Source organism: Rhinatrema bivittatum, chromosome 1, assembly GCF_901001135.1.
Source record: "Rhinatrema bivittatum chromosome 1, aRhiBiv1.1, whole genome shotgun sequence".
NCBI lineage: Eukaryota > Metazoa > Chordata > Amphibia > Gymnophiona > Rhinatrematidae > Rhinatrema > Rhinatrema bivittatum.
In genome coordinates, this window is record NC_042615.1 from 568,249,840 (window position 1) to 568,267,560 (window position 17,721).

At 44.4% G+C, this 17,721-nt stretch overlaps 1 protein-coding gene across 5 annotated transcripts in view; it reads left to right on the forward strand.

Annotated features, from left to right (window-relative positions):
- The window catches only part of AOPEP (aminopeptidase O (putative)), a 772,742-nt gene that overhangs the window by 342,136 nt on the left and 412,885 nt on the right, over positions 1-17,721 (forward strand). The window contains exon 7 of one of the 5 annotated variants that reach the window (XM_029617503.1): positions 7,554-8,684. The exons of the other annotated variants lie outside the window; for them this stretch is intronic. Coding sequence (XP_029473363.1) covers positions 7,554-7,587 — 34 coding nt within the window. The 3' untranslated portion in view covers positions 7,588-8,684. Of the gene's footprint in view, positions 1-7,553; positions 8,685-17,721 lie in introns of those variants that run through there. 5 annotated transcript variants of the gene reach the window in all.

Below are 17,721 nucleotides of genomic sequence, written 5' to 3' on the forward strand. Positions count from 1 at the left end.
AACAATGGAGCTTATGGCTGACATCTCCTCACACCATCAAAACCAAGGAGATTTCAATGTTCACATTGACTCTGCAGATCCTCCTTCTGACAGAAACTTACCATCTTTACCATCTGAGTTAGATCTCCATCAATGGGTTAATTTCCTCACCAATGAGGCAGGTAATACTCTAGACCTCATCCTTTCTTCCAATAACAGCCTCTTGATTACTAATTCCATCTCATTGCTTACTTGCCCATGGACAGACTATTCTTTAATTTTTTTCCACTTTAATCAGAATTTACCTAAGTTTCCACTAGACAATAATAGTTTTTGTTCAGAGATCTTGAAAAAATGAACATAGATCTGTTTACCATGGAACTTGACTCTTTTCTTGATGATTTTGAAGCCCTTTCTTCTACACAGCAAATTGAGATCTGGAATAAAGTTCTAAGCAAAGCAATTCATATAGCCTCTCCCATTTCTCAATATAAGATCATTTCTTCCATCAGTTACCTGGTTATGCATGGTACCCCAATTCCTCTTAAGGGTCTCTTCATCATTTTAGGAGTACAACTTGATCTTCAGCTTACCATGGCTCACTATATTTCTCAGATTTATTTGTGTTTCTTCTTTTTTGAATCTTCATGTTCTGAAACTATTAACTCATGCTTTTGTCATCTCAAAGCTCAATTACTGTAATTCTCTTCTTGGAGTCCCAAATTCTCTGTTAAAACGCTTGCAACTGATCCAAGATGGCTCACTATATTTCTCAGATTTATTTGTGTTTCTTCTTTTTTGAATCTTCATGTTCTGAAACTATTAACTCATGCTTTTGTCATCTCAAAGCTCAATTACTGTAATTCTCTTCTTGGAGTCCCAAATTCTCTGTTAAAACGCTTGCAACTGATCCAAGATGGCGTCGCCATGAGAGGAGTTGGTGTTAGGAGCTCCTAATTCGTTTGTCTATCGGTTCCTTTCCCTCTTACTGGAGCATTGGTTAAAATGATGCCTCATACGAAACGAAAAGTCAAGGTTAGACAGGACCCCTGTGAGACCCGTGCTGGTTCAGGCAACGCTACCGGGCTTCTTTCCACATGCAGAATCTTTGACCCCGGAGAATCCCGTTAGAGTAACTGATGGTGAGCAAGCACCTATGGGAGAAGTCTCTCTAAGTCCCAGGGCCCCAACTATGCCTCTACTTCCTATGAGCGTCGCAACAACCGTGGACCCAGACTTGCTACACCGACGGAAGGCGTCCTTGGAAGTGAGTCCATTCAAGGAGGGACCGGCGGTGGATACGGTGGCGCGAGGTGTGGCAGGAGGTCTGACCACCTCCTCCCCTCTGGTGGAGAGCTATCTCGGTGAAAGCCGAGCTTTCTGCTACAGAAAGGAAACCGGCTCAGTTTATGGGGACCCACGACCTACAGGGGCAATCTATGCCTCAACCGGTAACTTTTTCACCTTTTTTACTGACTGAGAAACCTAAAGCCTAAAGGATGTGTTATGGCAAGCAATTGTTTCTTTACAAAATAATGAGTCTGAATGTGAATATAAAAGAAATGCAAACAGCCTTATATAATTTAAATCCAATTGTAACTCAACATACAGAGACTGTAGAAAAAGTTGAACAAGAAATAAGCTATATTAAAAAAGTACAGTCATCAATTATTCAAGGAGAATCTTTGTTAAACAAGAAAGTTGAAAATCTAGAAAATGCTATAAGATACACAAACCTTAATGTTGGGAATTATTAGAAAGGGAATGGTGAATAAAACGGAAAATGTCATAATGCCTCTGTATCGCTCCATGGTGAGACCACACCTTGAATATTGTGTACAATTCTGGTCGCCACATCTCAAAAAAGATATAATTGTGATGGAGAAGGTACAGAGAAGGGCAACCAAAATGATAAGGGGAATGGAACAACTCCCCTATGAGGAAAGACTAAAGAGGTTAGGACTTTTCAGCTTGGAGAAGAGACGACTGAGGGGGGATATGATAGAGGTGTTTAAAATCATGAGAGGTCTAGAACGGGTAGATGTGAATCGGTTATTTACTCTTTCGGATAGTAGAAAGACTAGGGGGCACTCCATGAAGTTAGCATGGGGCACATTTAAAACTAATCGGAGAAAGTTCTTTTTTACTCAACGCACAATTAAACTCTGGAATTTGTTGCCAGAGGATGTGGTTAGTGCAGTTAGTATAGCTGTGTTTAAAAAAGGATTGGATAAGTTCTTGGAGGAGAAGTCCATTACCTGCTATTAAGTTCACTTAATAGCAGGTAATGGACAGGTAGAGTTCACATTGCCATTAGTACTTTAGAGCTTCTGAATCCCATTCTGGGCCACCATGCTCCTTTCTGAGCCTAGGCTTTTATCCCTTTCCCCTAGGAAATGCCCTGTGGCCTGAATTTCCTGCTCTTGCTATTTAAGGTGGACTGGGCTAGATAGCTAGTCCCAGTTCTTTAAGGTATTCTGTGATTCTAGTCAATACAACCCTTCACACTCTGCTTCTATCAGAACTGCTTGATGCAGCAGACAAGATGTCTTTATTTTGTCCCTATTTTGTTTCCTGCCATCAGATTCCTTGTATAGCAATAGTACATGCTATTGAGCAGGTCTAACTTGGATGGAAAACTTATCTGGCTAAGTCTTAATATCACTACTTAGCCAGATAAGTTATTCAGCTAAGTAGTGCCACTCTGATCTTCCCAAGTTAGCTGACTAGCCAAATAGCTGGATAAGTGATATTCAGTGGCTGCTAGATAGCCGGATGTGTCCTACTTATCTGGCTATCCAGCATCTGAATAACGGACCCTAGGATACTAATGGTAGCATGATTGTTACGCATTCATTTACCTTTTGCCTATTAGCATGCTTATGGATGCTAACATTTAGCATACACCTGCTAAATCGGTAGCAGTCACTTTGATGTGCATAATAAGCATAGGGATGACAATTTTCAAAGCCATTTCAATGGGTAGTACAGAAATTTACCTGCAAAAATGGGCTGGTTAAAAATGTCCCACCATCAATTGAAGTAAAAAATACACAGTGTTCTACTACATGCATAACTTTACATTTATTTATTTATTTATTTAGACTTTTTTTATACCGACCTTCATGAAAAATATCATATCAAATCAGTTTACAAAGAACATTGTGATAAGAAACTTTAACTATAACCTTAACATACATAAGCATAAACAAGTTGTAGGAAAGTTACAATAAAAACAGGGGTAATGGGTAGAGGAGACGAATGCGCTAGAGGCGGAAAAAGGAACTCTATAACAATAACTGTACAGTAACAGTGACTTTGCTGAGGCTTGTCTAGTTACATGACTGGTGTCTGTGGCCTAATCAATAGCCTAGCTGGTACTGGGAAAGTTACAGGAAGGCTTGGTGAAACAGCCAGGTCTTAAGTTTTTTTTTGAATGTTTTCAAGCAATGTTCCTGTCTGAGGTCTGGTGGGATTGTATTGTCTGGAGGCATTCCTGAGGGTGTACTTAGATTGTGGGTGAGAAATGACAAGCAGAGATGACATTTTCAAATTTGCACACATTTCCAAGGAAAAGAGTACCCATAGAAAAAACAGGTGCAAATCTCTGTGGGTACTTTTTCCCAGGGCAAGAATCAGAGAGTATGTGCATACTTTTGCTTTGATTATTCGTGTAAAACCTGTGAGTATAAAGTACTTGCAGACTTTCCATCGATGCAGCAGTTTGATTATTGTCACATTAGTGGCTGAGATACTATTTAGAATGCATGCTAAGGCCTTTTGGTCACAAGTGAATCAGTCCCTCTGTGTTGTGGGGAAAAATAGTTAATTGAATCAGGCTCTGAGTCTAGAATATTATTTCTCTATTATTTTGAATAGCAAGTTCATGTCCCCTGTGGCCAAGAATATTAGCCTGACTGCATGCCTGACATTCAGATTATGTCTGTATCCATTGATGAACTAACTCAAAAAAATGTATACAGAGTACTTTAACTCTCTACTCTGAAAGATTTAGAATATTTCCTCTTTGACAACTTGCAGGTTTAGCTGTTATCTTTAGTGATAGCTGTTTAGCATCCGCGTTAACCTTAGCTGACAGAAGCTTTAGAAGATCCAGAGCACCTCAGAACTGAATTTTCCTTGTATCAGAGGGCTATGTTACTGCTGTATCATGGGCCTTCATAACGTTTTTTTTTTGTTTTTTTTTTAATTAGGAGCAGCATTAATATGTGTATTGAATGGTACAACAGATTTACAAAACAAACCAAAGGCGTGCACATTTGGGAAAGCGCTGTATGTAGTGAGCCGATAGGTACACACACATACACACACAAAAGGAAAAAGCTTATCATGAGCTACCATACAACTGTGACTAACACAGCTGCTGACTGGCAATTTTTCACTGCAAATAATAGCATAGTTTTAGAATAGAAACATATGGGATTTTGTGATACAAAGCTTATCTAGACAGTTGTTTTCCTTTGTTTAAGTGTTAAGGAATCATGCTTTCCTAGTTCAACAATTTATATAACCGTGTAGAAATGGAATATGTGGATGCATGTTTTCATTTATCTTCTTCCAGACTACATTTTCCACCCATTAGGCAAGAATATTTATAGAAATATAGAATGCACAATTAAACGCACAATTAAACTCTGGAATTTGTTGCCAGAGGATGTGGTTAGTGCAGTTAGTATAGCGGTGTTTAAAAAAGGATTGGATAAGTTCTTGGAGGAGAAGTCCATTGCCTGCTATTAAGTTCACTTAGAGAATAGCCACTGCCATTAGCAATGGTTACATGGAATAGACTTAGTTTTTGGGTACTTGTCAGGTTCTTATGGCCTGGATTGGCCACTGTTGGAAACAGGATGCTGGGCTTGATGGACCCTTGGTCTGACCCAGTATGGCATTTTCTTATGTTCTTATGTAGAAACATAGAAGTGACGGGCAGAAAAGGACCTTATGGCCCATCCAGTCTGCCCAGCAAGCTCCCATAGTTATCAGTTTCCCATACTTATCAGTTACTCAGACTGCAAAAATCAGGGCTCTTGTTGGTTACTGTTTGAGTCCAATTTCCTTCCACCCCCTGCCATTGAAGCAGAGAGCAATATTGGAGTTGCATCAGAAGTGTAGTATCAGGCATTTTAGTTAAGGGTAATAACCATCGCATCAAGCAAGTTTCCCCCATGCTTATTTGTTGTCCCAGACTGTTCAATGTCCTTGTTGTTTGTTGTCTGAATCCAATTCCTCTTTTCCTCATTTCCCCCTGCTGTGAAGCAGCGAGTAATGATGGAGTTGCATCAGAGTATGAAGGCTTATTTGCTAAGGGTAGAATCTACCACCCTAGCAAGTTACCCCCAAGCCTCTTACTTCATACCCCTCCCCATTTTCTTTAGGGATCCACAGTGTTTATCCCATGCCCTTTTGAAATATTGCACCGTTTTTGCCTTCACCACCTCCTCTGGCAAGGCATTCCAGGTGTTCACCACCCTCTTCATGAAGAAATATTTCCTGACATTGATTCTGAGTCATCCTCCCCAGAGTTTCATTTCATGACCCCTTATTGTATTGGATTCTTTCCAGCGGAACACGTTTGTTGTTGATCGTGCATCATTAGAACCTTTCAAGTATCTGAAGGTCTGTATCATCTTTCCTCTGCTCCTTCTCTCCTCCAGGGTATACATATTTAGGTCCTTCAACCTTTCCTCATAAGTCATTTGGTGAAGACCTCCCACCATTTTGGTTACCCTTCTCTGGACTGCCTCCAACTTGTTTCTGTCCCTTTTGAGATATGGTCTCCAGAACTGAACACAGTACTCCAGGTGAGGCCTCACCAAGGACCTGGACAAGGGGATTATCACTTCCTTTTTCTTACTAGATATTCCTCTCTTTAAGCAGCCCAGCATTCTTCTAGCTTTAGCTATCGCCTTGTCACATTGCTTCGCCATCTTTAGATCACTAGGCACTATCAACCCAAGGGCTCTTTCCTATTCTGTGTACAGCAGCACTTCACCCCCCATCGCATACAGTTCTTTCAGATGATCTCATCCCAGATGCATGACTCTACACTTCGTGGCATTAAATCCCACTTGCCATATCTTCGACCAAGCTTCCTTAAATCACACCCATTTCCCCCCCTCCTTCCAGCATATCCATTCTGTTGCAGATCTTAGTATCATCCACAAATAGACAAACTTTACCTTCTATCCCTTTTGCAATGTCACTCACAAAGACATTGAACAGAACCGGTCCCAACACCAATCCCTGCGGCACTCCACTTAACACTGTTTTCTCTTCAGAGTAGGTTCCATTCACTATCACACTCTGTCTTCTATCCATCAATCAGTTTGTAATCCATGCCATTACCTTGGCGCCCACTCCCAAGCTTCTATGCAGGACCATGTCAAAGGCTTTACTAAAATCTAGAGATGTGAATCGTGTGCCTGATCGTTTTACATCGTTGTCACAGGGAGCGACCGTCGCTCCCTGTGACATATTGAGAGCAAAGGCGATCGGCACCATTTTGAAACCAGTCCAGCACCGGCACCGAGGGTATGTTTGATTGAAGGGATGGCTCCCGGACCCCCCCCAGACCACCAGGTACATGTAAAAGGTTTTTGGGGGGGTCGGGAGGGTGGGAGAAGCAAAGGGGTAATTTGTAAAGGGTCAGGTGGGGTTTTTTTTATCGGGCCATCGGCGCCATTTTTATCAGTGGTAGCCAAAATGGCGCCGATGACCCGAGAGCGGGAGATCGCGCCGGGACCCCCCCCCCCAACTGGATCACCAGGTAATTTAACAATTTGGGGGGGTTCGGGAGGGTGGGGGAGGGTAAAGGATTGGTTTTAAAGGGTCGGAGTGGGTTTAGGGGTTGTTTTGGTGTGCCGGTTTTCCCGCCCTCCCCCCAAATAATTCCCATACTCGATTTAACGATTTTTCACGATAAATCGAGGGAATTCCTATTGTATCGAGTCCCTTACCAATTAATGACTATTTTAAAATTATCAGACGATAATTTAAATCGTTAAAAAACGATTCACATCCCTACTAAAATCCATGTAAATCACATCAAACACTCTTCCCTGATCCAGTTCTCTAGTCACCCAATCAAATAAATCAATTAGATTTGTCTGACAAGACCTTCCCCTGATAAATCTGTGCTGTCGCGGATCGAGCAAGTCATCAGATTGTAGGTAGTTCACTATCCTTTCTTTCAGCAGGTATTACACCACTACAGGGACATAAAGACTCAGGTATAGAAAAAGGTGGCAAGCAGGAACAAATATATGAGACAGACAGGAGGAGAAGCCCCTTGCCCAATCGTCCTAATGCTGATGGAGGAGTGGCTGATTCAATGGCTGGGACTGGATGTGTTTGAGGGAATGGATGAGGTCCTGGACACAATGTGAGCTGGAGCCGGTATGTCACATCACCTGTAAATGTGAAATTTGCTACAGATGTCCACACTTTTATGCATAAGATGCTAACATTGAATGATGGAACGTGCGCATCTTATGCAAAACAGTACATATGCATTTCTTAGCTTCATATATATATCTTCTTCTTTGTTTCCACAGCTCTCGCTCAGGAAACCTATGGTCCCAGCCATGAAGCCCTAGGTACTAGCAGCACATTCCCAGGTCTCAGCGGCCCCTTTCAAATGCATGCAGAGATGCAGTGGAGCAAGGAAGAGGAAGAGCAGCAGCAGCCACAGCTGCAGCAGCTACTTCAGCCATTTGGGACACCCCTATCCCTTGATGCCAGCCTAAACCTCTTTAGCTTTATGGAGGGAACTACCCTGCCATGGGAGGACCCAGCCTAGTCACCACCTACCTCCAGCACACCATGTGACCAGTGGAATGTAAAAGAGCCAGCCAGCTCATCTAATGAGCCCAGTGATGCCAGCATTGGAGCCACAGACAGCACCTCAGTGACCACCAACCCCACTACTTGCAGCACCAGCACTGTATCCAACTGTGCAGGCCATACTTGACTGCATTGAGAGGAGGCATGGACTGCAACTTCACCATATAAGGGCAGAGATGATCCGCTTGAGGAAGACCCAGGTTGACTGCCATGCAGCAGCAAAGACCCAGGTTGAATGCCATGCAGCAGCAAACAGCAGCTCTTACACAGGGCTTAACTACCATCTCCACTTCAATAAATAATTTGACCCCAGCAGTCATACAGCTCATTCAGTGTTTGCTACAGCCTGCACCCTTGCAATCACCATCCTCACAGGAGTCCACTCAGGGTGGGCCAGGAGTAGGCCTCCTAAACAAATGCCACCCTCAGGCAATCAAAAACCCTGAGGAGGTAAAGGTCCATGAAGCCAACTGGTACCAACCAACCTTTACAAATTGCACTCAAAGATTACAGTTCCAACCAAGCTAGGCCTGACTTGTACAGAATCCCTGTGCTGGCTAGATGGAAGAGGACTGCTGGGCTTGTCCTGTCTACAGAGTTCCTGTGCCAATTAGATTGAAGAAGACTCCTGGGCCTGTCCTGTCTACAGAGTTCCTGTGCCAGCTAGATGGAAGAAGAGTGCTGGGCCCGTCCTGTCTACAATGTTCCTGTATATGTATTATTGCCATTTTCAACAATATGTGTACATGTATTTACAAAATATGCTGGTTTTTCAGTTACAATGTCCTTGCAGACTGTGATTAGCAAAGATTTTGAATTGCTTTGAATGTTGTAACTACAAATGTTGTTTAATAAAGTGGTCACATATTTTGAAACTTTACTTTCGGATTGTGTCTTTTTATTGTGTGGTTTTTATCTTAAGGTTTCACATGGCTAGAGGTTTGGAACCCACATGACCTTGCATGCAAGAGTACCATTGGCCATTCCAACTAGACAAATTTCTCACATGCAAGAGCCTTCTCTATTGCTGGTCCAAAGCTATGGAACACAATGCCAGAAGCCCTTCGGTTACAGAAGAATTTCAAATCATTCAAGAAAAAGTTAACAACTTGGCTATTTAAAATTGCCATTGAGAATGATTAAGCAGATAAGAACATAAGAATATGCCATATTGGGTCAGACCAAGGGTCCATCAAGCCCAGTATCTTGTTTCCAACAGTGGCCAAGCCAGGCCATAAGAACCTGGCAAGTACCCAAAAACCTGTATACATATATATATATATATATATATATATATATATATATATATATATATATATATATATACACACACATAAGTCCTTAAGATCAAGGGGAACGTAATATTGAGCAGTTGTCTGTTTTAAGTATGTGCATATTCTATTGTTTTTTAATTATGTATGTATTTCTTGTGAACCACCGTGATTACATATGATTATAAAAAATAAATGTGACCTAGGCCTTAAAAAGGAAAGCTAATTGTATGCTCCCAAGGAAGAGCAGCTAGAACCAAACATGAAACTCCTTACTGTGCAGCTTCACAAGTGGCATCTGTTGCCTTTTCCAGAGAGCATACTCTTTGCTAACTATTAGGTACATGGACATGTATGTCAGATGGGCACTATCTAGCTAGTGTTCACCTCCATATGCAGTCAATGGATTAGATATAGAAAAGCTTGGCTAGAGGTGATGTAGCAATGTCTAAACTCTGTTGATGACCGATAGGGTGTACGGCTATGCTCATGTCATAACGCAGCTATAATAAATCATTGGCCTTTTCCATTGTGAAGATCTATCACCACTGACCAAACAATGGGCCTTCTCTCTGGACTTAATGCTGTCATTACTTAGTCTGAAACTACTAGAAAACGATATCAACCACTTGATCTGGTTCATCTATCATGAGCAGAGTTTTACAGTTACAGGTGCCAGGCCCAGAAAGTAGATAGTGTACATGTAATTCTTCTATGGTCTTAGGTGGAGTAACACAAATGATCCCACAAGAGATAACGTTGGGGCCCTTACATTTGTCTTTACTCCACTTAAAAGGCAGGAATTACATTAGCTTTTTTAAGTAGGACAGTTTCAAATATATGTAATCTACTTGCAGCCTGCTAGAACACAGTGACATCTAGAAAGTAGCCTCTATGCAAGGCTTATAGATCCTGATGTGTGCTAACTGAATATAAGAAACAGCGTGTGAGGCCTTTTTGCTGTGGCACAGATAGTGCAACCTCACGGGCAGGGCCCTAAGGTCTGTGCTGACAGCTGGCGAAAGCGACTTGGAGAGAGCCAGGCTAAGGCAGAGTCCAGTACAGTCTAAGAGTTAGGGCACATGGCTGACAAGGTATGGTTGAAGTCCAAAGCTAAAGTCGGGGCCGGAGAGACTGGGCAGAACAGATAAGACAGAGAGGAACAAAATGAAAAGACCAGGAGACAACACATGGCAAGACTCCATGGACAAGGGTAAGACCGACAGACAGGGCAAGGCTGGAGGCAGACTTGGACAAAGGCAAGGCTGGAGCGAGGCAAGGCTGAAGACAAGGCTAGAGCAAGGCAAGGTTGCATACAAGGCTGGAACAAGACAAGACTGGAATGAGACAAGGCTGAAGTACAGGCTTGAACAAGTCAAGGGACTTGCTTGTGAGGCAAAGGAGAGGAATGATGGCTGGGTTTAAATACCCAGCCACCTGATGTCATTAGGAAGCGCCCGCTAGAAGGATTCCTATGACGGTGCCTTCCAAGGTGCCATGTGGTGTGTGCGCACGCCTATGGAGGTTAAGGCAAGCTGGCAGCATCAACATTGGCGGCATCCCAGCCGCAAGCCACCACTGTAGCTGTCAGGGTGAGTGAAGCCACTCGTGGGGCCATCCCACAAGCAGCAAATGTAACACTGAGGAGTCATGGAAATGTGGAGGATTGAGAGTCCCTAAAGCCTAAGAGCAGAAACCGATGAGGCCTGCTGTTGCTTGAGACCAGGCAGATGTCCTCATACTCCCTACCATCCCTGCACTGCCTTTGGTTGTTGATCTGTAGATAGCTGGTAGTAAAGTCTGATCTCAGTGTTGTTAATGTTCCTTATTGGCATACATTATTTAAACATGATCTTATAAACATGAAAGTAGATGTCACCATGCTGGCACTTGCCCCCCCCCCCCCTTCCCTCCATCCCTGCATCCCCAAAACAAGTTGACATCATCTATTGGCCCCCCTCCAAAATAACACCCCTTCCTCCCTAGCAGCTGATTCTCTCCCAACCCCCAACCCCCCAATACCATAACAAATAAGATACTGATTAGGAGAATGTCAAGGGCTGGGGTGGGAGAGGTGTAAACTACAGGCAGATAACTTATGTGACTAGAATGTAACCGGATAAGTGACTGAACATGGCACCTTAGTGTTTAGACTGCTAACTTTACAGATAGCCATCTAAATGGCTTTTGATGATGGACCTTAGGATATATTATGTAGTAGTATAAAAAAGGTGGTGTCTAGTATACCCATATATCATGTACACAGTCATCTCAGATGCAAGCAAGATTCATATGCTTTCAATGTGTTACACAGCAGCAGGACACCACACACAATAGTAGCTGTGACATGTGTTCAGTTTTCTATACTCAATACACTGAATGCTATAGCTACAGGTGTGCTACTCCCACACTGTACTTGCATTGCACTAGTGAAACTAAGGTTATTTGGCATTGGAAGACAGATACTAGGAGCAAAGTGTGGTTTACATTGGCAGCACAGTTGTAAGGGCACTGATAACCTCCCAGACCACTTACACCCACTCAGCCTCCACCTTGCCTCATAAGTATGTAGGTCTCTGTCTGAGTCGCACAGTGGCCAAGCTACATTGTGGGAGATGTCAAGATGTGGCTTCATATTGCCAACTACAGCCAGATATCAACTCATCTGGGAAAGTGGCACTGGATATCTGAGCTCTTATGCTGCCAATGTTCTCAATCCTCTCTCGGCTGAATGAATAAACAGTATCCAGCCAAGGTGGAATGTTAGGTTACAATGCGTGAGGACATTTTCTCCCCATCTACACATTACAATACCAGTAGCTTCATCCTAAAGAGTGGAAGCACAGGATTGCTTGTGGCTAAAATCAGTGGGGCGGATTTTAAGAGCCCTGCTCGCCTAAATCCGCCCAAATCCGGGCGGATTTAGGCGAGCAGGGCCCTGCGCGCCGGTGAGCCTATTTTACATAGGCCTACCGGCGCGCGCAGAGCCCCGGGACTCGCGTAAGTCCCGGGGTTTTCGGAGGGGGGCGTGTCGGGGGCGGGACCGAGCGCAGCAGCGTTTTCGGGGCGTGTCGGGAGCGTTCCGGGGCGGGCTCGGGGGCGTGGCTACGGCCCGGGGCGGTCCGGGGGCGTGGCCGCACCCTCCAGACCCGCCCCCAGGTCGCGTCCCGGCGCGCTAGCGGCCCGCTGGCGCGCGGGGATTTACTTCTCCCTCCGGGAGGCGTAAATCCCCCGACAAAGGTAAGTGAGGGGTTTAGACAGGGCCGGGCGGGTGGGTTAGGTAGGGGAAGGGAGGGGAAGGTGAGGGGAGGGCAAAGGAAAGTTCCCTTCGAGGCCGCTCCGATTTCGGAGCGGCCTCGGAGGGAACGGAGGTAGGCTGCGCGGCTCGGCGCGCACCGGCTATATGGAATCGATAGCCTTGCGCGCGCAGATCTCAGATTTTAGCGGATACGCGCGGCTACGCGCGTATCTACTAAAATCCAGCGTACTTTTGTTTGCGCCTGGAGCGCCAACAAAAGTACGCCTATTCGCGGTATTTGAAAATCTACCCCAGTGTGTATTAATTGGGTGCACACATAGTGCATACTCTGGTGTATGCCCTGGTATGGTAAGGAAGAAAACCATGAGCCCTATATCACCCCCAGACACAGATACAGACAGAGGCTTACACAGCACATCACTCACCCAGAAACACACACATATGTTAAGAAATTGTTGTTTACAGATTACCTCAAGCATTTTGGTAACCTACCGAGATCCTAAATGGCTGTTCCTAGCCTGTTCTTCATCAACTATCAATGATGTATGAGCTAAGGTTGTCTCTTCCTGCTAATGAGGTAGTCAGTGTCATGACTACTCAAAGAAGATTGTCTATACTGGCAGCCTGACAGACATCTTATGGAAGCATACTTGCTCACTGCTTCTTCTTTGTTATTGACATGGGCACCTCCAGGCCTCAGGTGCCAAAAAAATGCATGTATTTCTACAAAATAACACTGAAAGTGCAGAAGACATCATGCCTACCTCATGATACCTCTGGGAGCAGGTTGGCTATACATTTTGCACAGTGACAGGCTTCAGAAAAAGGCTGCTTGTTGGCTTATGAGGTCATCAGCTGACAACACTTTCTCTTGCCTTACTGCTATACACAGGGCTGATGATTGAGAGTCTATCAGCACACTTGCCTTAGTCTTGGTATCCACAAATTCTAAAATGCATAAACATCACAGGTGACACATTCTATAGGACAGCAACTCTCTATGTTGGCCACAAGTCATGGCAGCCATATGAAAAAGCAAGGGCCTTAAACCTGAAAATACCTGAAAGGTCACGCCTCTGCTTAGAAGATGACAGTTCTGATAGCATGTCTTCCCTGGAGTCCTCAGCCTATGTGCTTTAAGGGTGGCCACATATAGGATAAGGACTGTAACTGATACTAGCAATCAGAACCAAAAAATTATCTGCAGGTTTTTTATGTACCTACATAAAGCAGGACAATATGGCTAGCCCTGAGTTAGACAGATAAAGGTTCTTGCTGCGCCCTGACATCTCTGTATTTCCCAGTGACTACCTGTGATATGCCAGGGTAGGTTTATAGCTTCTAACATAACTATGCCTTGACTTCAATGAGGTGAATCTTTTGTTATGTCACATATGAGTGCTGTTATTGTCATCACAAAATAAACTCTCACCTATCCATTTCAGAGATGACTTTCTGCATCAGGTGAAGGCATGACACCATCCTATTCCCAATCTAACCTTCATATAGTCAGACCTTCATCCTTCAATAGCCTCCCGTGCAGCTAACATAACCAACATGAGAGACCAAGGACCAAGACCCTCACCATCTGTACAAAAGAGTTGACTTTTTGCTTATCCAGGTATAGCAGGGTCCAGCTATGCATGGTCGTGTGCAACCCCTATGAGATATGCTAGCTTGCAATGACCTGCAAGAAGTTTGGGCTTCTAAAAAGGCTTTACGTGAAGGCCTGCTCTGTGAGCCCTCAGATGTCAGCACTGCCTCAGAAAGTGGGAGTCTGTGATTGATGATTGTTGCTGTCAACTTGTAGCTTCAGGCTGTGCCTTTAAGCAGCTGAGGTACTTGTGAATTATTTCACTAATAGAGCACTTGGGCTTCAGGTCATAGGCCCTGATGGAGTTCCATCATACCTATGTGACTATCTTGTCAACATGTGAATGCTAGGATATGGTCCAAGGCTTGGCCGAGGATAGCAAGCAGGTGCTAGCTATGCCAAGATATGAACATAGTGTTGGCAGTCCTATATGAATGCTATGGCGAGGCACTACTCTTTTTGACTAACAATTTGTATGAAAACATTAGGACAGGCACATCTCTGTGTTGTTAGGTTTATTTTGAGTTTACTTTATCTACTATTGTAAATTGTACCTATTGATCCTTTATAGTTATGTTGCCCAACTAGAACTAAGTGGTTTCTGTTACACACTGACTCTGTCAAAAGACCAATGAGTAAAATAAAGATACAGATGTGAGAAGCCAGAACTGTTCTGCTGGGCTGTCTTCCAACGGGAAGGACTAGATGATTATTAACAGGCAAAGTAGCATTATATGACACTTTGCTGAAGCTGGCTGCCAGTCCCTGTGATCTCCCCAGCATGTGCAGGGGGACATGGGAGATCCTCAGATCTTGAACAAAGTCAGCTGGGATGCCATAACGTAGAACAAGATTATGAAAGAAACAGGAGACAAGCACTATCTCCCATACTCTGGGTGGGGCATACATGAAAGCTCCCCCACCCATTTTGTCCAAACAGTGAAATCTACTTATGAGAACTCCAAAGATGCATTCACTGACACAGCAGGTAGAACATAAGGCCTCGTTGTACCTTGTTTCTGCTAATGTGTTAGGAATAGCGACAGGTGTTTGAAGCCAGGTCTTGCAATCATATTCTGAATCTCCTGTGGCAAAAAGAGCATGGCTGCATCACTCACACCACCATAACTTTGTTATATTGCTGCCAACCCACAGCATGCTATTACAGACAAGTTAAGCTATAGCTTGACATGAGCCTTAAAAGCCTATTTCCAAACCCAAAGTCCATGCTGCCTTTTATTGTGACACTATATGTACACTATAGCACTTGCATATATTGTGTCAGATCTTCATGAATTGAAAAATGCAACTGAGATTCCTACCAATGTATCCATGTCACTCACAATCAAGCTATCTCAAGCCATTTCTAGCACTCCTCTGATACTGAAGCTGTACATCACAGCTGCCATATGTCATTGCAGAAAGACTTCAACCTCGTGGTATGATTGTGCATGTACCTGGCTGTTCTGCAGTATGGCCTCCAGAGAAACACATTTGTCAGACATGACACAGTAACCAGAATTGGCCCAAAATGCACAGCCCCCAGATTCAATTGAACCCATGTGCCCCTGTGATGGTCAAGACAAACTGTATCTGACATCCTGGCTGACAGAGCACTATCAGGGCATACCTGACCTGGGAGTCCCTGCACTGTGGACACAAAAAGGTTTCGATTGACAAGTGACATTTCATCAGCTCCAAGAGGGAAGATTTGAACAGCCACTTAAAATTAACAAGTTGAAAGTCTGTAGTACTCAATCACACACAGAGCTGTGTGGCAACTGCATTGTATGGGCACAGAACATTAGCAGACCTCTACAGCATGGTTAATTTTACCTCTGTATTTTGCTTTAAAATTTTTTATGATTCCACATTCATTGAAATCTATTAATTTTTTAAATAATTTAGCAACAGGTTACCTTCTAGTTTATTTTATATAATTTTTTAATTATCTTGTCATTTAGTGTTGCTGATTTCATGCCGTCTTATGCATATTCATGATATTATATTATGTATGTAATTTTGTTTACCGCTTAGGCCTAACAGGCGGTTTATAAATCCAAATAAATGTAAATGGGCCCTGGCACTAAGGCTTACTGACCTAAATGTGCAAGCCACTTTTCATGTAACTGTTGCAGTCACATCCCTGACAGCTTCTTGTGTCAGTGGCATTTGCTGTAAACACATTGGGGTAGATTTTCAAAGGGTTACGCGCGTAACCCCCGAAAACCTACCCCTGCGCGCGCCGAGCCTATTATGCATAGGCTCGGCGGCGCACGCAAGCCCTGGGATGCGCGTAAGTCCCAGGGCTTTCGAAAATGGGTGGATCAGGGGTGCAGCGGCGGTCCGGGGGCGTGGTGGTGGGGCGGGGGCAGGGCTGGGGGCGTGGCGGTGGTACGGGGCAGTCCGGGGGTGGGGCCGGGGGCGTTCCAAGTCCTCCGGCACAGCGGCTGTGCTGAAGGTTCGCGCGCAAGTTACGCCTGCCCAACTCGCCGAAATAAGGTGGGGGGGGGCAGATTTAGGGAGGGCTGGGGGGTAGGTTAGATAGGGGAAGGGAGGGAAAGGTGGGGGGGGAGGAGAAAAAGGTTCCCTCCGATGGCTCGGCGCGCGCAAGGTGCACAAGTGTGGCTTGGCTGCACATTTTACTTACTGAATCGCGCGGGAATAACTAATAGGGCCATCAACATGCATTTGCATGTTGCGGGCGCTATTAATTTCAGGGGGGTTGGACACGTGTTTTCGAAGGGCTATTACCCCTTACTGAATAAGGGGTAAAGCTAGCGCGTCAAGAACGCGCGTCCAAATGCGGGTTAACAATGCTCTCCGCCGGAGCGCACTGTACTGTATCGGCCTGTTAGTTTGCTCTCATCCCCATTTTCCCTTGAACCACCCTTCTTTATTCCCTTCCCAGTTGCCTTTCCCATCCCTCCCCTCCTCACCCCTTCTTAGCCAGATCCCTTCCTCTGCAGGCTTAGTTCACTCATCCTTTCACTGTTCCCACCCCTCACCTCTCCTTAGCAAATTAGGATTTTTCTCACTGGCAGGCTCAGCTCACCTTTCAATTTGTGATTTCCCCTCCTCCACAGGCTTGGATCACTTTCATGCTCTTCCCTCCCTGATCCCAGGCATGGCTTTCTTTTTTGGAACATCTCCTGCCTTCCCATCCCTTGCAGCATTTCTCCTAGAAGAGAACATGGCACCTGAGCTGCATGTGCAGCTGGTGGAAGTCCTGGAGATTGTGCAGTCAGGTCATGTCTACAGTTGCAGGGAGGAACACTGGGCGAGCATGGGGCCAGGCTGCATCTGCAGCTTAGAGAGAGGCAGAGCAACCTGGGGCCCCATTGGCAACAATGGGAGGGAGCGCAGTGGGCGATAACCTTAGAGGAGTGGGCTTTTTCCTGGAGATTTCATGACCAGAGCAAGATTTCATGTTAAATGGAAAACTCTGCATCAATGACAGCAGGAAACTGGGAGCCCTGACTTTTTTGTTTTTTCAGTCTATTCACTTTCCAAAGGCCAAAACGAATTTGGGTGAATCGAGCCCAGTTTCGTTTTTTTTTATTAAATTGCTTCACACACCTCCTAATGCTGCTGAGTTTTATAGTCATCCTATGAATCTCACTGATGATATCTTGCATATGGACATCATCCTCGTGCAAAAAGCGCAACCAAAAATGAATCCTGGTGTGTTGAGTACTTCCTTTTAAAATAATTATAGAAAAGATTTTTGGGAGATTTCCTATGATAACTCTCAG